This window comes from Heteronotia binoei, chromosome 10 (assembly GCF_032191835.1).
Source record: "Heteronotia binoei isolate CCM8104 ecotype False Entrance Well chromosome 10, APGP_CSIRO_Hbin_v1, whole genome shotgun sequence".
Lineage (NCBI taxonomy): Eukaryota > Metazoa > Chordata > Lepidosauria > Squamata > Gekkonidae > Heteronotia > Heteronotia binoei.
In genome coordinates this window covers 42,777,990-42,800,252 of record NC_083232.1, presented here as the reverse complement: position 1 = coordinate 42,800,252, position 22,263 = coordinate 42,777,990, and the positions used below count along the sequence as shown (strand labels likewise).

The 22,263-nt window shown below is 39.1% G+C and overlaps 1 protein-coding gene across 1 annotated transcript; it reads left to right on the top strand.

The window, feature by feature from the left end:
- Positions 1-1,140: 1,140 nt before the first annotated feature.
- On the top strand, positions 1,141-22,218 carry LOC132578460 (1-aminocyclopropane-1-carboxylate synthase-like protein 1). The gene is made up of 14 exons (XM_060248489.1): positions 1,141-1,464; positions 2,641-2,700; positions 3,414-3,484; positions 4,616-4,685; positions 5,565-5,631; positions 6,242-6,339; positions 8,302-8,379; positions 11,318-11,418; positions 13,033-13,119; positions 14,890-14,935; positions 17,791-17,932; positions 18,970-19,112; positions 19,814-19,967; positions 21,194-22,218. Exons 1-14 carry the CDS (start codon positions 1,303-1,305, stop codon positions 21,373-21,375), a joined length of 1,461 nt encoding a protein of 486 aa, XP_060104472.1. The 5' UTR covers positions 1,141-1,302; the 3' UTR covers positions 21,376-22,218.
- The last annotated feature ends 45 nt before the right edge of the window (positions 22,219-22,263 follow it).

Below are 22,263 nucleotides of genomic sequence, written 5' to 3'. Positions count from 1 at the left end.
TTCCTTGGTGGTCTTTCCCTCCAAGAACTAAACACAGGGCTGATCTGCTTAGCTTCTGAGATCTGATAAGATCAGGCTAGCCAAAGCCATCCATAGTGCTGTTCAAAACTCTTCCAGGTTCTATATCTTGCAACAACCACACACAATTTTGCATGTGTTTAAAGAGAATGGTAAAAAATGGAAACATTGTCTCTCAAGGTTGCAGGACTAGAATAATTTAGTTCTGAATGCAATCTAAGATCAAAGCTCAGTGTCTAGAATGCCGCAATTTAAGCTAGAGTTGCCAACTCCAGGAAGGGAAATTCCTGGCAATATGAGAGTGAAACTTGGGGAGGGCAGTGACCTCAGCAGGGTATAATGCCATAGAATCCACCCTCCACAGCAGACATTTTCTCCATGGCAACTGATCTCTATAGCCTGGAGAGCAATTGTCATTCCAGGAGATCTCCAGACCCTACATTGAAATTGACAACTCAAATCTAAGCCAGCCTTCCTTTAGTATTTTCCATTATTAGGAAGACAAAAAATAAGCTGCAATGTGGGCTGTTTACTGCTTTAGAAAAACTTTAATAATAATTTGCTACCTCAACCATTCAGGTGGCTGTGAACAGGTTACGATTCCTATTTTATGTTTGTTTGGTCCAATTTTATGCCACTGGGAATTTTATATCAAAATATATATATTTGCAACGACGGTTGTGTTTACACAGAAGTAAATTTGACTTCAATGCATTTTCTCCTCAGTAATAATAATCAGAATTTAGTCCTGCTGCCCTGAAAGCATCCATCATAACTGACCCTAACAAAAAACTGCCATGTTTACAAGGCTTTTAATGAAGATTGTTTGATTATATATATTGCCTATATAGTGGGACTTGTTAGAAAAAGTCCCCTTTTGCAGCATTTGTGCATGTCAATAAACAACTAAATATAAACGGTGGTAGGTATGCATGAGCTATTGGGTACCCCCCTTCCCCCTCGAACAAGCCAGAACAGAGCAAAGCCAGGCTCCTCAAAGAAACCAAAGGAAAAAGGAGGTGACCAGCAAAACACACCAAGCCTCCCCCATCAGTCATACCGCCTGGGCGGGGAAGAACCGGCAGGGCGGGATCAAACAGGCGACCCTTCTGATATCCTTCCGCTGGCACCATCCACCAGAGAAGACGTCTTCCGCTGCCGGCGGGCCGGCCGCTTTTCAGTTGGCCGCTTCTCCTATTGTGCCTTCCTGCTGTTGTTGTGAAAGGCTGCGGCGCTTGGTGGCGGTGTCCCCCCGCAAGGCTTGCCCTTGCTTTACGCAGCGAGATGATGACCGACTGCCGTAAAGACTCGGAGCTCGAAGAAGAGGCATCCCGCCGTGGGCTTTCGGCTCGGGGAGCCCTCATAGCCGGCGGTGCGAATGGGTTGCTGGAGAAGGGGTTCGACATGTACATCAGGGACCCCTTTGACGCGGAGCGGAACCCGCAGGTGAGGGGGCGCCCCTTGGTCCCTTCTCCGGGCCGCTTCGCCTGCAGAGCGACTGAGGTTGAGAGACCCCACCGGGGTGGGCTGAGTGACCCTCCTTTGTGGGAGAGTGGGCGTTAGTGGGTTGGTGCTTTTCGGTGTATTCCCCTGAGGGGCGGGAACTGCGGAAAGGACCTTGTGAAAATTGACGTGGGAATCGGGTGCTTTGCGGGATTGGGGGTGGTATATAAGGCAAAGGAATAGGTCATGTGAATGGGCTTGGGGAAGCAGATGGAAACTGGGTCATGGAGGGGGATGGTGGGAAGGAAATTGCTGCAGTGGCTGCATGAAGAAGAGGGGAGGAAGAAGGGTGATATTGGGAAAAAAGGTGTTGGTGAGGAGAAAGGCGTAAGGATACTTGGGTAACGCAATATGTAAATAGTCTAGAAGAAGGAATGTCGAGAAAGGGCTGTGGGAGGGGGTGGGTGCGGGGTGGGGGGGGGGAGAGAAGATGTGAGGATCAGCCGTGAGAGCTAAGACTGTTTGGGGAGATAACAGAATATGCAGCTCTGAATCTAGGCTGGAGCTTTTTCTGCAGCTCTCAAGGAGCGAAAGATGCTTCCCAGATAAATGAGCTATATGGAGGACAGAATTTCTGGGTGGTGAAAGAATGATGCAGAAGTACTTGTACTGTGTCTTTCAGCCACTGCCAGATGCCACCCTCAGTCCAATTAGAGGTAGTTCAGTCTGGTTTGTACAAGTGGGATGGTGACGTTATCCCCTGACCTGAAATCCCCTTGCTGGAAAACTGCTTGTACAGCTTCTTCTCAGTCTAGAGGCTGCAGAAGAACTGAACATGAGTCTTTCATAAGAAAACATTCATAGGCTGTCTGTAAAAAATGGGAAGAAATCTCTAACGGAAATATATTGGTTTCAAAATGCAGAAGTAGATCCTTGTTGATAAATGCAACTATTTTTGTCCTGTAGAACTATATTTTAGTTTTGCTTCTCTAGACTGAATACAATGTTTCTTTCTTTATATAGTATGAAAATAGGTTCACTGTAGTAGTGTATTTTTATATTGCATTTTGATTAGTTTTCTAGCCAGGAGAGCTTGTAGCAAAATTTAACAAGATTTCCCATGTTGGTGCAGAATAGTATGAGTGGTGGTAGCTCTTTAATGCATTATTTTGTTCCCAGGGCATTTTGAATTTTGGAACAAGTGAGAACAAGCTTTGCTATGATTTAATACAGGGAAGGGTAAGTTTGGCTAAACATATAAATAGTGTAGGTTACCGATTTTGGAAATCATAATTTGCATTTGTGGTGATTTGTTGTTGAATAGTCAGACATGACTGGGGAAGCAATGGCAAACCACCCCGTAAAAAGTCTGCCGTGAAAACATCGTGATGCGACATCACCCCAGAGTTGGAAACGATTGGTGCTTACACTAGGAACTACCTTTACCTTTTATCTTTAGTCAGACTTTATGCCAATAAAGGCAGACTTGACTTGTCAGACATGATATGTAATAAATACTAAATATGCAACAAAGCAATGAGCCTGCTGTATTAATAACCAACAATTCAGTGTATGGCAAGGAGGATCATAGGAATATATTCCTTGCTGCATAGTGGACCCCTGATTTAGTGGCCCAGTGGTATAATGGTTCGTGAGGTATATATTTTTTTGTGTTCATCTTCTACTGGCCTGAGTAGAACCACATGGTACAATAATGCACATATCAATCTTCAACTAGGATGAAAGGGAAAACGCAGTAATGATGCAGTACTACGTGTAGTTGCACCCTTCCAAGTTTGTTGAAGCTGGTGACAGTAACTGTTTAGGATTGTTCTGAAAGCTGGTTAATTTCTTGAACACTGTGTCACCAAGAAATAATGCATGAATAAATTGACGAGAACAAACTGTAAATGGAAAAGTCTTTAACTGCCTTTTAAAAAATGTATCAACAGCTCACAAAACCTGACATGAATTATCTAGAGCCTCATTTACTGCAGTACTCTGATACACAGGGGATTAAAAGGTATGATTAATTCAAAATCATGTGATACTTGGGTGCAATTTCTCATACTAATTTAGGTAGCTATTAATGTTGTGCCTCAGCTCTCTAAAACCAGAAAGTGATGTTTGGCAACCATGTACTACATTGTTTGTTTTATTGATAAGATTTGTGTCCTGCTTTTTTATTGGGGTTTAGAAAGTGGTTCACACCACTGGTAATCTATAACTTTCTATATTTTACAATATAAAATGAAAGCCATAAAGAAAAATTAAAGTCAAATATTAGGATGGAAATGTAGGCTTAAAAAATGAAACAAACAAACAAAATCTACCATAATGTTTAGTTTTCTGAACTTTAGAAAATGGGAAAACTGAAACAGTGCTCTGAGGGCCATACTAGACAAGATTATTTTTTTAATGTGTTTGGTTGGAGCCAGTGTGGTATAGTAGATACAGTGTCAGACTGGGATCTAGGAAACCGAAATTTGAATATCCACAAGTTTGTATTGAAGATAAAATGGAGGAGGGGAGAATAATGTAAGACACTTTGGGTCTCTATTGTGGAGAAAAATGGGGTATAAAAAAATTAATTCCCTGATAAGATTTTTAGACCATCTGCCACATGTCATGATGTTCAAACTAATTTCCCAAGCATACAGTGAAATTGAGAAAAGACACACAGTTTTCCGTTCCTGAAATGGGGGTCAAAAAGTACTCATTTCAGGCAATTCTAATAAGGAAAACAGCACAGGGTAAAGGCTGGAGCCTCTTCTCCCCGTGCCACAGCCTGGATTCAAATGAGGAAGCATTTGCACTTGGAAATGAGTTCCTGGCAACATGATGTGTGGTTGATGTTCTTACATTCTGGTCAGGGAGCCCAAACTTGACCTGTGAACAAAAAAAAAATAATCTAGCCTTGAACTGATCCAGATACGCAATGTCTGTTTCTTTTTCTTTACAGAATGTGAATAGTTGCACTAACATAAGTATTGTTTCTTAATTATTAAATCACTACAGCCAAAAATGTGTTTACTACCTCTTTAAACAGAATCACACCGACCTTTACATTGTTAAAATATGTTATTATGATTATGAACTGTTTAATGCCAGTGATGTGGTACTATCTGTTAATTTTATTAATTTTATACTTCAGCTTCAGAGAAGAAATTGCAAAGTTTCTTACTGAGTATGCCAAAGCTCCATCAGCACTGGATCCAGAACATGTAAAGTACTGGATTTTTATTTCTGCTTAATTCTGTGACATTTTATAGATTTTTAAAAAGATCTTCATTGAGACTTACAAAGGTTGCTGGGTTTTCCTTTTATATTGTTTTAGAAACTGTGCAACTCTGAAAAGTGATCGGATTTTTAAAGATAATTGATCATGATTATTTCTGTGTTTTTTAAATGTTAAGGTAGAGCAAATACCCAACGGAAATGATATATTATACTTGTCCCATTTTCCTTCATAGAGCTCAGATCAACTTGCATGAGGTTCTGAAGTTGTGCCTTTTTTGTTGTTGTTGTTTGGCTCAACTATAATGGTTGGCTAATTCCTGCCTGATCAAAATATGATCAATTCTTTTGAGGGGAGTTGTTAAAACAGCCACCTGGAAACACTTTTTTTTTCAGTTTCCTTCTGTATACTTACAAGAAGCAGTCAATTACTAAATTTAGCTAGTGGATTATCACAGTATGTAAAGTGAGTAGGCCGTGCACAGTATCCTCAGAAGATGGTTGTATTGACTGTGGCATCATTGCTTGTGACATACCAAGTAAACATAAGTTACCACTTGTAAACAACCTCAGAAGATCTGAGCCAGGAAACAGTATGTCATCAGGGATTTTTCTGTTGGTCTAAGTTACATACACTTTCATAATTTCATTTATATAATAGCCCAGTAAGGATTCTGAAAACAAGAATGACTGGATTTCAGCCAATAGGATCCATATACACAGTAGGAGAAAAGACTACTGCTTAAGTTTGATATAAGTTTTGAACCACTGACAACTGGATGTGGCAAACCTGTTTTAGATCTAAAGAAAAAAAGAGTTTCAGTGGTTTGACAGTTTTGCTAATTGTAGTTTAACATTTTTCCAAGATTACTGTGATGAATGGCTGCTGTGCTGTCTTTGCTACTCTTTCAACTGTATTGTGTGATCCTGGAGGTAAGAAAACTTGTAGTTCGATTCTGTGCAGTTATATTCATTAAAGTTAATGGACTTGGAAGGTGTAACTCTGTTTAGAATTGCAGTATTAAATACATATTACCTACTCATAGATAAGAATCATTCTGGAAACTGATGTTTCAGTATGTTCAAGAAAATACAGTTCCCTTTTTTATTAGGCTTATCTTGAGATAATAGCTAAATCTCATACAGGATAATCTTTTTATCACTTTATCTTATTGAAAATATGCCTTAAGACAATTTTTAGATAAATTTTATGTGAAATTCATAAATGCCAAAAAAAAATTCTGTACCTTCCCGATTCTTAATAACAGATTCAATCAAACTACTATGGGTTATAATGGAGTCTGGATTAATTATAAATTGAGATATAAGAGGAGGAAATAATTATGAAAAGAAATAATATATTTGTGAGCTTTTGGGTGGCTTAGGTGTATGCTAGTAAATCATATTTGATTTCAAAACCTTTGCCACCGCTCATTCAGACAGTATGAACACATACAAAATATTTTGGAAGTAATAGTCAGCACTAATTTCTAACAACTGGTAAATGTTTACATGAAATCTTCCTTGTGCTTTTTTGTTGCAGATGGGTATCTAATTCCTGCTCCATATTATGGTGGCATAAATTCCAAAACTTGGCTGTATGGTGGAATGCAGCCTGTTCATGTACCTTTGTTCAGTGAGGTAAAACTTCATTTTATTGAAGGCTCTCATTATTTTATTTATTTAGAAAATTCATGGTGCTTTTTTTTTTAGAAAACTACGTGATGTGCCATACAAAATACAAAAAAAAAAATAAAGTGTTAAAATATTTTGATTAAAATACATTATTAAAAACCAAGCCCAGCACTTAAAAAAGTATTAAAAGATCAGCCTCTTAATTAAAAGCCTGGATGAACCCAGAATTTTGGCCTGGTGTTTTCAAGTGAGTAACACAGGCTCTCTTTAAAGCACAGGCGGGCCTCAAGAGGAAGGGCATTCCATGAGTGAGATGCCACTAACTGAAAAAGCACTTTGTCTGGTTGTCACCTCCCTCACCCCTGAAGGCTGGGCCACAGACATCAGAGCTGTAAAACAGATCTTAACAATATGGCAAGAGGTGGTTCTTTTGGTAACCTGGCCCCCAAGTCTTTTGGGGGCTAAAGGTAGGAACCAGCACTTTGAAAAGGACCCGGATACAAATGGGCAGCAAGTGCAGATCTTTCAGCACTAGGATGATAAAATTAATGTTCAGATATGTTTGTTTATAGTTGAATATGATTTCATGAAGTTCAGGTACTGAAACTGTGAGCCACTAACTACTGAAACCAAACTCTAGAGCTCTTCCTCCTCTAGTATTTCTTCTGGTCCATTTGAAATACATTGGTAGGGTGGTGCAGTTTGCTTTCTGGAATGCGTTCTTCTGACCTAGGGGTCCCCAGTGTGACACGGTGCCCACCAACATCTTTCCTGGTGCCTGCCAAGTATTTTTGGAAAGTGGACCCAGCCAGTTGGGAACTTTCGCCTGGCAGGACCTCTCATAGGCCACTGGAGATCTGATTGGCAGTGCAGATTGAAAAACAACCTGTTAAACAGATTCTCCTGAAATGTTGAAAAGTTACTGTGAGAGTTATGCATAATCTTCCTCTCTCAAACGTTGTGGTTTGCTGCGCCTCCCATGGTAGCTGTTTTGTGTTTGGCTCCACCTTGTCTGGCAACCATTTTGTTATTGTGTCCACCTTTTTGAGCAGGAACACAGTTCCAACTGGCTTGGCACCAGAAGGTGTGGCCTAACATGCAATGAGTTCCTGCTGGGCCTTTTTCACAGGAAAAGTCCTGTGGAAAACAATGGTGATGTCAGGGTTTGTAGCTAATATGCAAATGAGTTCCTGCTGGGCTTTTTCTGCAAAAAGGGTTCTAACCACTATATTGATGAGATTGCTGCCTTGTCCCATTGATACATGACAAATTCTCAGTAGATACCTCCTTTTGCTTTTGTGTACTTAAAGAGGTGACAGTATGTCCCATCCCAGAAGTATGAATTTGGTTTCTAAGGATTAAGTACAGGGGGATGCAATGGTAGAATAGAAGAATAGACTATACCGACGATGCAGTATCACAGTTTGGAATGTTTTCCCTATCTTAACCTATTGCAACATCAAATCAAAGCAAGGTGCAAAAGATTCGGCACTCTTTCTCTGTGCTCGTCTAGTTTGTTAGTTGCATGGAACTTTTATGCAAAGGGATATTCAAAGCTAGAATCTCACCTCCAGGCTGAAGTGTTGAAGTTCATTACACCATGTCATTGACACCTCTTTCTTTTGAAGATGTGAACCAGGCCTAGAGGCTTTTAATTTCTGTATCTGTATATATCCAGTATACAAATTACTGTGTAAATGACAGATTCTTTGCAAGACTGTCTATTACAAACATAAGTGAAAATATTGGCCTTGATCCAGAAAATAATAATGATCTGCAAATGTAGGAAGGGGAACATCAACAGTAAAAGGAGAACTCAGGGCATCAATGAATGCACAATTTGCTACATTTTCCTGTTTTTTCTCTTAATCACAATAACTACATTTAAGACTCTCAAACAGATCATTTCACTGTAGATTATTTTATTGAGAATTTCTATCTTCTGTTTTCATTTTAAATTTTATGCAGGTGACTAACGAAGACAGTCATCCATTTCAGTTAACAATTGAAAAATTAGAAATTGCATATAAGCGAGCCATGGAGCAGGTAAGAATATTTTAAACAGAACTCAGGTTGGTGTAAATTTGATTACTGTGGGTTGTATCTGGTCAGCTGTTGGCAGGAAACATGGATTTTCCCTACATTCCCAACTTCAGCAGCCCCTTTCAACCCCTGGAAATATTATTTGTAGAGTTATGGGAAATATGTGGGCAACCACTTGGGTTGGGGTGGGGAGTGCAATGAGAAGGGATTGACATACCTCCCAGCTCTTACCTCGGTACTATAGGCAGAAAGAAGAGGTGGAAGCAGTTTTACCTCTTGTCCCATAACCTGCACAGCTGTCTGTTATTGCAACTCCTGCTATTTCAAAAATAATATTTATAGAGTTGAATGGATTGCTGTGGGGAGGGAAATATGTGGGAGAACCAGATCAATCAGTTCCTTCTGCTGGCGTTTGGTTGAGTCCAACCCATCCACTTTGCAATGGAAATGGACAAGCCTCCATATAATAAATGGTTAATATTGCAAAAATATGCAGAGAGATTCTAGTCTAAGTCCATTGATTTCAGTGGACTTGGCCTGGAATAATTACAAGGTTGCACTGTAAGGCTTGTAAACACATTTGTATTTAAACGAATAGCAGTAATGCTTGCTATATCCTTACTTTATATTACTTTATATTGGTGTTCATAATTTTCTTGTGTAAATTTGTGTGACAATAGTGTTGTTGCTATTTGAATATGTCACATCTGTAATATGTAAGACAGACCGTAACTATTAAAGAACACATTCTAAGCAAACAATATTAAGAAGCTTCTGGATTCGAGTGCAGTAGCACCTTAGAGACCAACAAGATTTTCAGGATGGAAGCTTTTGAGAGTCCAAGCTCCCTTCGCCGGATACCATTAATAAATGGAAAAATCCTTTAAAAAAAAAGATTTTTCAGCAGGTTATACATGGAAGAGTTGTTATCAAGTTTTGTAAGAACATCATACATAAAATATTCATAACCTGTTTTGATACTTCACATGCACTGCATTTCTGTGATTGTTTTAAATTGGTAACTTGCAAAAATTTCCTGTAAGCTTTAACAGCATCTCTGCCGTCCAAGGAAGAAAGGCATTTTATATTCCTATATCTTTTACATATCTATTTATATTGAGCTTATTCTCTTACCTGTACTATAGTCTCATCAGTGAAAAAGTTTTTGCATATTATAGGATCTTTGGAGTTTTGGTACCAATATATTTCAAATTCTTTAAACTTAAAATATACATTTAGTAATATGAATAAACTATACATGTTACAAACTTGGATTTTTGGATAATCTTTGGTGCATAAAATGAAGAGTCCAGTAGCACCTTACAGACTAACACAATTTGTGCCAGGGTATGAGCTTTTTTGAGTCTCTGCTCACATCTTCAGATAGCAGCTAGAATATGAGCCCATCTGTCCTATATATTGGAAAGTGGAGTGATTTTACATGCTGAATTTCACTGGCAAGCAAATGACAATAGGAGGCATGATTGGATTTGGTGTGATATGGAGATAGATTAGGGATGGGCACAGACCCAAACCGTAGTTCAAAAAATTGCCTGTCCCCAAACACTCACCAAGCTTCAGTTTGGGTGGGTGTTTGCCCCCCACCCTCAAACATGTCCACGCCACTTCCAGGTGACGTTGGGCACTGCCCCCAGCATGCCTGCATCATCCAGACGTGATGCAAGCATGTCACCAGGGGACCCAAACCAGTTCCGTTTGGGAAGGGCTTTTGGCTTGAGGGTTCAGTTTAGGTCTGCCCAGTTCATGAGCCCTGAACCTGACTTTCCCAGTCTGTGCATGAGAGCATGGGGAAATCAGCAATATCACACCTAATCCAATCATGCCTACTATTGTCATTCACCTGCCACAAATTTTGTTAATCTTTAAGGTGCTACTGGACTCTTGCTCTTTTGTTAATCTTTAAGGTGCTACTGCTACAGACAGACTAACACAGATACCTATTTTGGTACAGTATTTTTGGAATATGTAAAATTTGTTAATTGAAAATTATTGGAAATTGAGTAGGCTTGAAATTCCTTCAAGGATAAAGGAAACTGATGACAGGGAGATGCAGATATGGGAATTTGTATAGAATGATAGTTGAAAAAATCCCAGTTGCTGACTCTTCACTTTTCAGTCTCTAGTTCTTCTGCCATTGATACAGGGAGAAAGCCAGCGGGAACAAAGCCACTGCAGTGGGATTGGCACTTAGTTGTGGGAAAAGGTTGGATCCAGTAGTAATTTTCACTGATGGAGATTACTTCCCCTGCGTCACTGTGCCACAGAATGCTTTCCAGAATGCTGCTCCTGGGACATAGGGGATTCCCAGGAACGGATACAGAGAATGAGTCAGAGATAGCAGTGAAGAAGGGAATTGGTGAAACACATCCCTCCAGCAGAAATTACCACTGGATCCAACTCTTAAACTGTTGGTTTTAGTAGGGCTTACATGTAACTGACTCATGCTGCATGGCATTTTTAGGATATCCTATGTAAGAATTAAGATTTTTAATGGAATATTCTTTGTAAATTCACTTAATAACTACATAGGTTTGTTTTAATGTGTACAAAATAGCTCAGTTAATTGTGATGGTCCAGATTTTCTTATCTTGCCTGTAGACATTTAGTGAATAGTGGAATCATTACAGTATGATTTGGATTGTAGTTACAGTATGGGTTACTGCATGGTATATTTTTTAACTCTCTTTTTAAGAATGGTGTTAAAATAAGACTTCCTGAAATGAATTCTGATGCTAAACAAAAGCATTTGAACTAGTACAATATTGTGGTACTAAAATGTATTTTTGTTTACAGAATCTTGGATTACTGTACAATCAATTAGCCTTAATACTTGGCATTAATAAAAATGGCAGCTTTGCAGGCTCATGGTCCTATGCGACATCATGTTGGGGTCTCCGACTATCAGTTTTTCTTTTTTCAGGGCATCCGAGTCAGAGCATTAATCCTGATCAACCCTCACAATCCATTAGGGGACATTTACCCAGCACAGTTACTGAAAGAATGTCTAGAGTTTGCGCACAGGTTTGAGTCCAGCGCTATTTGTTTGGGCTTGTAATTTTCCATGATGCAGAATGTTAGTTATAAAACTGATTTTGATAATCTCCTTATTTCATTTGGCATATGATCTTCCAAGAATTAATGTTTAAAATATCTTTGTTGTAATTGAACTTTGTATGGTCATTGGTAGGGGAAAATATTAGATTTCTTAAATTAGCAGTCTGTTTTGTATAATGCAAAACCTACAATCACTATTTTGTGTGATGCTAAATAACAAAGTTCTTTAATCTGGATATTTTGATAATTTAATATTTAAAGCCTATATCATGAAAATGGGTGATTATCAAATAGATGCCTTGATTTGAAAATATAGCCTTGTACAAGTTTATGACGTGTTTATAGAATGAGGCTGATGATCAGGAGATATAATTTTTGCTAGCCAACCTGTAGAGATCTAGCAGTGCAACCCTAAGTAGAAATACTCTAAACACACTGATCTAAGGCTCTCCTGCATTCTCATTTTCTTTGCTTGTTTGCCCCTCTTGCTTTTTTTTTTGGGGGGGGGGGAATCTTTTGCTCCCTCTAGTGGATATTACGTTGCCGTATTACCTATATTGATGTAATATTGAATCAACCACTAGAGGGAGCAAAATGTGTGCAAAAAGACACACGCGCACACACACAACCCCCAAGCAGTAAAGACACACAAGCAAAGAAAATGAGAATGCAAAAGAACCATTAGACTGGAGTAGATCTGTCTAGGACTGCATAGTAAAATGGTACCTGAATTAATCTTCCTCAGAAGTTCCATATTTTTTTTGTTATTTCTCTAAGGGTCACATTCTAAGATCTAATTTTATTCCACTATGGATTCTTGCTCAGTCAGGAAAACAGCACGGATTTCACATGTAGTTTTTTTCTAAGTAAGAATGCCAGGATTAGTGTATGTACTTAATTAATAGAACTAGTACAAAATATATGTAAGTGGATACATTTTAAATTTCGGAGACTCCTAAGTATAATGGCAACCATTATAATAATTCTCATCATGTTCGTGAAATCTCGAAGGATGACATTCCTCCCTCCCACTCCAGGATGACCCTGTAGACTTGAGGCTGTAGCCTGCCTCGGGCATTTCATGTACTTCAAAGCTTTTCATTTTTTGGAAAAAGATTACTGATACCTTTGTGTCTTACATACTTTGGAATGCCTGCTAGAATTATTTTAGAAAAACACAGTATGGCGTGTATTTTGTGGTTTTTACTTTGGGAATGGTGTAAGAGAAGTGCATGGTGAGTTTTTAAGCACTGTCTGGCTTACGCAATATTGTGTAAAACTTACAAGTATTTGGTTTTAACTTGGTAGTTGTATTGCTAAAATAGGGAGATACAAAATACTTTATTTGCTTAAGCAAGAACTTTAGGGGTTTAGAAGATCTTTGCTGGGAAGAGTAACTTGATTTTAAAACAAGGTTATTAACCAGTTTGTGCTTGTATCTTAAGTAGGATATAGCTAACTTGGGTGAGCATAGAAGGAAATATACAGGTTTATAAATGATTTGCTAAGGTGCAGTTGCAATGAGAATGCAATTTTAATTGCACTCACTGAAATATATTTTTGTGTTTCTTATGTATATAGATATAAATTACACATAATAATGGATGAGATTTACATGCTGTCTGTATACGGTGATACCACTTTCACAAGCATCCTTAGCTTAGATAGGTAAGTTAACATTTCTGGAATTGAAAAAAAAACTTATGTGTGTCATTTGGGCTTTCTAAAAGGACGATCTGATCAATCTTCCTCTTTGTTTGACTTTATGCAAAAATACTGTCCTTTTAACTGCCCCCATAAATCATACTTCAGAACAGTTACTGCAGATACAGAAACATTAAGTTACTGGGAATTGGAATTTTGTCCTATTGTTATTTTGTAGACAACTCTTTAGTCCCATGAAGTGGACTATTTCACATTTCTGAAACCATATCCTAAGTGCAATGGCTGTAACTCTGTTCCCTCTGCATACACAGGGGCTCTTTGTTGGGTAACTTGCTTTACACTAAGCTGTGTTACATCATGGCAGGTCAAAAGCCAAACTGCTCTAATGCTTTCCTTGTAAATGTCTAGTAACATCGTCTTCCCTGAGTTCTTGCAAGTGCCAATGCAAGTAGCTGACATGTTGAGATGTATATGTGAACATGAGAGTGAACGGCTCACTGGAAAGTTCAGGCTGAGGGATAAGTTTTTCACCAAATGTCTTGCCACTGTATATTTGGCCCCGCAATTTACATTCACCATTGGGGCAGAAGAGAATGGGAAGGTTGTGCTAGAGCAGGGCAGCCAAATTGCAGCTCTTCATCCCTCTGGTGCAGCTCCTGAAGGCTTGCTACCCTTCCCCACCCCACCCCCCAACGTCCCCTCTGACACCATCCTTCCCCTCGGCAACACAGCTGGCTTGGAGGCTTCTCTTGCCTGGCAGTTTAACCATCCAACAAGAGAAGCCTCTAAGCTTGGTCTCTCCATTCCTCCCTCATCTATTTGCTTTCTCTTTCTCATTCTCCCTTCCCCATCTATTTGCTTTCTTTGTTTCTTTCTGTTTCTCCTCTCGTCCTCCCCCTTCATCTCCCTTCCTTCCTTCCTTCCTTCCTTCCTTCCTTCCTTCCTTCCTTCCTTCCTTCCTTCCTTCCTTCCTTCCTTCCTTCCTTCCTTCCTTCCTTCCTTCCTTCCTTCCTTCCTTCCTTCCTTCCTTCCTTCTCCCCCTCCCCATCTTCTTTCCCTCCCTCTCTCCCTGTGAAATCACCTTGTGGCTTTTGAGCATCTGACATGTACTCTATGTGGCTGTTTCATAAAGCTACTTTGGCCACCCCTGTGCTAGAGCTATTCCACACCATCTTCTGCATGCCAGAAGAGCTGGAGTGTGGTCTTCATTCTTCATTTAAGACTGCATCAGAGCTCTGATCTGATCATGCCATGCCATGGGCAGGATATCATGTGCAACTCAGTGTTGGATTTTTATTGCTGTAAACCGTCTTGAAAATTTTGAAAGATGATCTGTATATATTTTATGAGCGAACAGAGTAGTCTGTAACACACCTGTTCCCTCTGCATACATACATACATAGGGGCTCTGCAAAAACCTTTCTCAAAATTGTTTGTGTAAACAAAAAAATACAAACTGCTTCAGTATTTATACATAAGAGATTCTGTGTCAATATTATAATTAGAACTTCTAAAGATTTACACTAGAACTGCAGCATTAACTTGATCTAGATCCTTGTGTGCATTGCATGGTGCAGGTGGGCATGTGTATGCACACAGTTGTTTCAGTGGATAGTAGTTTGGTGATGATGCTTGTGTGTGCATTGGACTCCAATGCCTTCAGCAGATCTTGCTGGATTAGAATAAACTTCCTTCTATAAACTACTTTATGTCTGGAGACTAATATTTATTCCTATAAAACATTAATTTTCTGAATAAAAATCTTTTCTTAAGTTTACCAGATCCTGACCGGACACATTTTATGTGGGGGTTTAGCAAGGTAGGTTTGAAACATTTATTAATTGATTATTGATGTTTGAACTTGCTAATTGTCACATGTCCCTTCCCCTGTGTACTGCTTTTGTTTGTAGGAGATGTAATGTGATATCTTAAAAATAGTAGCATAATTATGAAGTGGAAAACTTCGTCCCTGCTGCAGCTGCATCACAAACCAAGCCACTGATAGGATAGCATATTCTGTGTTTTTTTCCAGGTGCTTGATGGAAATTTAAGTTTGTGTTACAGTTAAACAGTTTAATGTGTCAGAGGAGAAAGCGTCTTTAAGAATGCAAGTAAGAACAGCTGACAATATTTGTGCACCAATTTCTAGATGCAGTTCTGTAAAATACCATCTAATTTGGAATATAATTTTGAAAACTATGTTCCATAGTTAGTCTGTATGACCTCTTCGGTCATGACAGTTTTTCATCACCTTTCTTCTGCTGATAAAGGAAGAGGTTCTTTCACTGTTGAATCAGGCTTGGTGGATACAGCCATTGAAATTGAGCCTGAAGATTGCTGTTGATGTCTGACTTCATTGATGTGTAGCATCTTTTCCCCTTGGCTATTATAATGCATGTTGTCCATGAGTATATTTAAGCACTCCTGCTTTGCATTTGTTTATGAACCACTTTGTTTTCTATTACTTATGATCCAATTCTTTAATATGTAAATAAAAATGAAAAAACATTACAAGCCAAAAATGTGCACAAAAACATTCAAGGGAAGAAAGCAAACTAAATGAACAGCACTAACATAACAGCAAGGGAAAACAGCCCAGATAATCACCATACTTTAAAAGCTTCCTTTAAAATTATACTAAACAGCTCATTTACAGGAGCTAAACTCTCAAATCTTGCCAATGTAATGTGGTAATGTCAAGGTGATCTATATAGTTAAATGAATGAATTGATTAACATAAAATAAGTGATTCTAAAGTAAGCATCCTAATTTAAAGAGCATAAATGCCTTGATAAATTAGGCTACAGTTCAACATTATTTATAAGAATACCACCAGTCACTGGTGATGGGACATTCTGCCCAGTTCTGGTTAGGGCATGACTTTGGCTCAGTTCAGACATCATTCAAAACTACAGCTAGAGTGACTGTCTAAATGCAGGCTATTCCACAACCATAGTTGGTTAGGGCCTGTCAAACCAGGGTCTCAAATGATGCTTTGAAATTGGTTTATTAACCACAGTTAATTGTGCTGACATGAGTAGAACCTGCATAGGTGTGCAGCTTTCTGACTGTGCTGTGTGCACACATGATTTGACTGATCTTTCTGAAAAGATTATGCCAAACCAGGCCAGGGAAATATTTAAGCAAATGGAGAAAAACATGGAAAGTGGATGATCGGGGATGATAATGTGTGGATGCTGCAAAATAACTCACTTCACAGTTTGGGATGCCAAATTGGAGCAACTCCTCCATGTGGAAACAGCCAAAGGCTTTTGTTCACATTGTGAATTGCTTACCTGTAGTAGCTAGGGTTGCCAAGTCCGATTCAAGAAATATCTGGGGAGTTTGGGGGTGGAGCCAGGAGACATTGGGGGTGGAGCCATAAGCAAAATTGTGACAAGCACAATTGAACTCTAAAGGGAGTTCTGGCCATCACATTTAAAGGAACCGCACACCTTTTAAATGCCTTCCCTACATTAGAAATAATGAAGGATAGGGGCACCTTCTTTCGAAGCTCATAGAATTGGACCCCCTGGTACAATCTTTTTGCAACTTGAAGAGCATTTTGAGGAGAGTCATCAGATGCTATGCTGCAAATTTGGTGCCTCTATCTAAAAAAATCCAGCCCCTCCAGAGCCTCAGATACCCCCAGATCAATTCTTCATTATACCCTATGGTAATCGATCTCCATAGGGAATAATGAAGTGCCCAGCAGACATTTCCCTCCCCTCCCCCCGTTTCTGACGACTGAAGCGAGGGAGGACCTGCTCCCACCTGGGGATTTGCATCTCTACTCACAAGTTGCTGAACTTCCAACTTCTTCAAAGTAACACACAGCAACCAAAGGGTCAAGTTTACCTTCCCTATGCAAACGACCTCTGAAAATATTGTGCAACCAATGGAGGGTCTGGGCTGCTTTCACAGCCATTGAGAGCAGCCATGTTGTTCTGCTTACTCCCCCCACCCCCATTCAGCCTTACACACACAGATACACCATCCCAAGACGAAGTCTTTCCAAGTGGAGCCTGAAGCCTCCAGAGGTGAAAAGGCACATGGTGACTGTGGGGGCGGGGCTTCCCCCCACTGGCCAGCTGACTGGGAGTGGGAAGGAGCCTGGGAAAGCGGGAGAACCCTCGCTGGGATCTGGTGATTGGCAAGCCTAGTAGTATCCAGCGGCAAACCAAGCTGGACCTAGAGCATCTGTTCTACTATCCTGAACACAGAGGACTAGAGGGAGCGTATAATGGTTTGTTTTACTGCATGGCCTGTCATTACAAACAGTTGGGCTCTACTGTGAGTGCAGCGTCTGCATACTGAGGTTCTGTATTCTTTCTGTCTGAGACTAGATATTAGGGAAACAGCAGAAGTCTCCAAGCTAAGAATTTTTAGTCTTATAAACACTAACTTAGCAAAATACTTTGGGGAAAGACTCTTCACGTTTCCTTGCTTTAGTTAATGCCTTTTTTTAAAAAATGAATTTTGTAAAGCACTAAGATGTTTGCATGAAAACTAAGAAATTCCCTATCCATTATAAGAATCAGAAATATCTTTGACATTGATTTTCCTTCACTTTCATTGTGAATAATAATATAAATATATTTTGCATATATTAGCATTTTAATTTAAATTAATTTATTCTCTGCTCTTCTCCTCGCTCCCCCCCCCCCTCCAAAGGATTTTGGCATGTGTGGTGTTAGAGTTGGTGTATTATATACCAGAAATGATAAAGTCAGGAAAGCTGTTAATAAGCTGGCAGTTTTTCATGGATGTCCTGGACCAGTACAACATGTTCTCAGCCAGTTTCTTAGTGACCGAGGTTAGTAAATTTAAGGAAAACATAATAGTGTTTATATCTAATTCTCATGTTTGTATGCATACGTCTAACATTGCTTTCAGGCATTATAGTAAACTGAAATTAAGCTGAATGCATGAATCTGACTTGTTTCTGGATTTGTGTACAGTCCTCTTACACTTCTTTTGAATGACCTATCCTAGTTGGAAATTAATGTTGGTTATCTGTGGTATACAAATGCAGGTATATAGCTTAACCAAAACCGCCCTCCCTCCCCAAGCCTTGGATTAAAATCCCAGTTGCAGTAGGATTGCCAATTGAAGGATGGGAAATTGCTTGAGATTCGGGGTTGAAGCTTGGGAAGGCCAGGGTTTCAGGAGGAGGGACCTCCACTGGTTATAATGCTATAGATTGCACTCTCCAATGCAGCTGTAATTCAGGAGATCTCCAGGCCCCACCAGGCAGTTGGCAACCCTATTTAGTGAAACTAGTTCCAGTAATTCACATGGTTGCATTTGTATATTGTGGGTAACCAGAATTAGTTTTCAAGCAGGATTCTCTGCGATAAGTGAGAAGCTCAACAGCCTGCTGAGTTTGTGGATATGTCGACTTAAGACATCTGAATGAGTGATGAGTTCCACTCTAAACATCAGGTGCATCTCTATGGCAAATCAGGGAAATCCAGCCATTTCCTTCTTTGAGTGTAACCAGCTCAGTGCCTTAGTCAAGTTGGAGTGAACATTTAATTAATAACTGACCGTAATGTAAGAAGTATCACAATTCACTATAGCAATTCACATCTCACTAAACTCAGCAGCTTAAAGGATAGGTTTGCCATAGCTATTAGGTGTGATGACTTGATGGAACCTCTGTATTCAGAGGCTTCTGTGCCTTACTGTTAGGCCTTCCAGAGACATCTTGTTGTCACTGTGTGGGACTAAAAGTGGGGTTACATTACCAGTGGTTTAATTGAGCTCTTATAGCTGTACCCAAATAATATAATGAAAAGCAGAGAAAAAAAACAAAATAGTGTTTTCACATTTGTATTCTTATTTTGACAGAGTGGCTGGATAATGTGTTTTTCCCAACCAACAGAAGAAGACTTAAGGAAGCTCAGAATATTCTTGTGGATGGCCTTGCAGAAATAGGAATACCTGTATTTAAAAGCTCAGGAGGATTATACATCTGGGCTGACTTCAGAAAAGTACGTGAAAAATCTGGAGAGATCAGGAAGGGTTAGTTGAAGGAAATAAGTACTGCTGTTTTTTTTATTTTAAAAAAAGGCTGATGAGGGTGCTATGCTGAATTTTAATAATATTTGTCACTTATCTGTGCATATCAAGTGGTAAGTGCTCTGAGTGCTTTGCATATATTTTCTCCATAATGCTTACAATGCGACTGCAAGAACCGTGGCTTTCTTGAAGCAATCTAGTGAGTTTGTAGGTGAAATGTGGACTTCCTTGTGCACACTTTTAGCCACTAGAGTGCATCCGATGGTGGGGGATATGCTAGTGTTCAGTGGATGCTGGAAGTACACGTGCAGGCAGGTTCTGATCTCCATTTCTAGTGCTTGATGGTAAGAGAGTTGGACTGTTGTTTTTTTTAGTAAGAAGTGTATTAGCTGAGACAATTTACAGCTTACAGTTAAACTTGTAATGTACTTAACCTAGTAGTAGCATTTTAAAAACTGCACTATTTTGCATCTGGTCCTAAAGAGGTGTTCTATTTTTGAGCCATGCAATAGGTTGATCAAGAGAAACAACTGAATGAGAAAAATATACAGGTATCTTCAAGGAAGCGCTAATAATTCTGGCCATGTTCATTCTCTCCAAGAGGGTAATTATCTGTTTGGTAATTACTGTGGTTTAATATGTTTTATTAAGACATTATCCTTTGTCTTCTTAGTTCTTAAAGTCACAGACATTTGAAGCGGAAATGGATTTATGGTGGAAGCTTCTTCAAGAAAAGCTGCTTATTAGTCCTGGGAAAGCCTTTTGCTGTTATGAACCTGGATGGTTTAGATTTGTCTTCTCTGATTCAGTAGAAAAGATTTACCTGTGTAAGATTGAATTTTGATATTTTTTTTTTTTGCCCCATCTGCTCCTAGTATGATACAGCCATGGATTTCAGGCTATAGCAGTATGTTCTGTGTTGGGTCTGAAGGAAGTTAAACTAAAACGAGAAAAACCTATTTATGATATATCACATTAACAGTTTGATCCTATGCAGTTACTTCAATTTAAGCTCACTGGACTTAGATTGAAGCTTACTTGATGTGTGATTATATGATTTGTCCTGCAGATAATTCTGTTATATATTTGCTCTTTCTCCTTTGAGAAAAATTGAGAGAAGTGTATTGGGTTATATAGTGGACTGAGAAAATTAGGCTATAAGTAAAGGATCTTATTGCTTGATTGCACTATTCTTACTTTTTCTGAAACTGCCTTTAAATTTTCTAATTGCGGGGGGGGGGGGGGGGGCAGAAGCTGATCCTTGTGCTTAAAGGTCTTCAGGAAGGCAAAATTCCAACTGGCATGCAAACAGGTGAGAGCGGTCATCTATATAACTTTTTCACTAGGCCTAATTGCTTGATAGGCTCAGGTCCCTAGCTTATGGGAAAACAAAGACTTCTTTAAAACACAACTTTCCTCCCTCTTGGATATTCTAGAGTGTCTTTTAGGTGGCATGAGACTTTATTTGGACAGTAACAGGCTTACATTGCCAAAGTGTTAATGAGCCAAAGCCTACATGGAGCTGACAAATTGACCTTTGACTCCCACAACTTTATGCCGCAGTAAATGTGTTAATTAGGAATGGGCTTGTCATGAATTTTCCTGTCCATGGTTTGCAAACCAAAGTTCATGACAGGTCTACTGTCATGAACCTCCACAAACTTTTAAACCTTTTGTGGTGGTTCTTGAATAGAGCAGAAAGCAGTTTAAAGGGACTCCAAGTCCCTTTAAGCCCCTACTTTCTGTTCCCTGCAAAGCTGCAAAAATAGCTGAGAACTTAAAGGGACTGTAGAAGCTGAGCAGCGGGGAGCAGCCTGCTCTTCACTGCTCAGGAGTTTTTTACACTTTCTACAAACCCTGTTTAAAGGGACTGTGGTCTTTTTCAGTGGGGTTTACAGGGTTGTGAACTGTTTCAGTTCATGGTTCAACCACAAACTGCAGTTTTCCAGTTTGTGCCCATCCCTAGTGCTGATAAGATGCCACAATAGTCTTGTTTTTGTTGTGGTTCTTTTGGAAAAAGTAAACTATATTTTCTTATGCTCTTTATTTTTAGGCATTCAGAGACTTCAGCAAATGCTACATGACAAGATAGATGAATCCATTCCCATCTGTTCATCGCCTCCTGTTAAAAATGAGTATTGTGAATTAGACAATGAACCTTCTAACTACATGAGTACTTCAATGGATGATGTTTCAGAAGGATGTTCGCATCTGAAAAAAATAGCTGTTTTTTAAAGAACTTGAATACAGATGTTTTGTGTTATTGCATAACTTCTTGTTGTTCATGTGATTGTAACTTCACAGGCATACCTTTCCTTCATTGTTAACATAGTTACCAACTTGACTAGTGGAATACTTGAAGTTTTTTATGTTCTTTGGAAACCTGCATGCATTCTTCCTTGATTTTTTTTTTTTGAGCACTGAAGCCTAACTTGGACATGAGAGCAGCAAAATCGCATTCTGAATTCATGAATTGTAAAGTGCATTGGGGTGGGATGAATTAAGAAGTTCAGTGTGTATTTCCTGATATTGCATTTTACAGATCCTTTACCATACTTACTGGAAAATGGAATCAGGATACCCTTCGTCCATTTTCCTTTTCACTGGTTTTATAGGAATTTGATCATGCCACTATCATACCTAGTTTGGCCTCAAAGCATGGCTTTAGCTTCGGGCTAGTTTACATGTCTTGATATTTAAACTTATTGATAGGAAAGATACATTAGTGATTTGAACACAGACAGCTTGCTTAAGTGTATCTTTGCCCACCAAGAGCAAAGCAACTTATATGTATCTTAAATTAGAAAATATTGAACCAACTAATAACTGGCCATTGAATTTCTTCTGAATTGGTGGCTAGCAAAATGTTTGGTTATTCAGTCCTTTAAAACACTGTTAAGATTTCTTAATATGTGCACAACTGTAAATGCTTTCTAAGAAAGTGTTCAAATTTCTGGTTTCATTCTTGGCTCTTTAAAACAGGTTGTTTCTATAGTGTATTTTAATAATGCCTGCAAAAGTATGCTTGCGAAATTATGTTAAGATGTAAAACTGAGCACTAAATACTTTTTATATGCATATAGTTTTTTGGTGTTATTGGCTGCGGAATGAATGGGACAAAGG

What these genes read in the sequence shown, in the direction of transcription:
- LOC132578460 (XM_060248489.1), top strand. Translation starts at nt 1,303, where the DNA reads ATGATGACCGACTGCCGTAAAGACTCGGAGCTCGAAGAAGAGGCATCC. An exon ending in GATACACAGGGGATTAAAAG is followed by an intron (nt 3,485 to 4,615) that starts GTATGATTAATT and finishes TTTATACTTCAG; the next exon opens with CTTCAGAGAAGAAATTGCAA. An exon ending in TCTGGGCTGACTTCAGAAAA is followed by an intron (nt 19,113 to 19,813) that starts GTACGTGAAAAA and finishes TTGTCTTCTTAG; the next exon opens with TTCTTAAAGTCACAGACATT.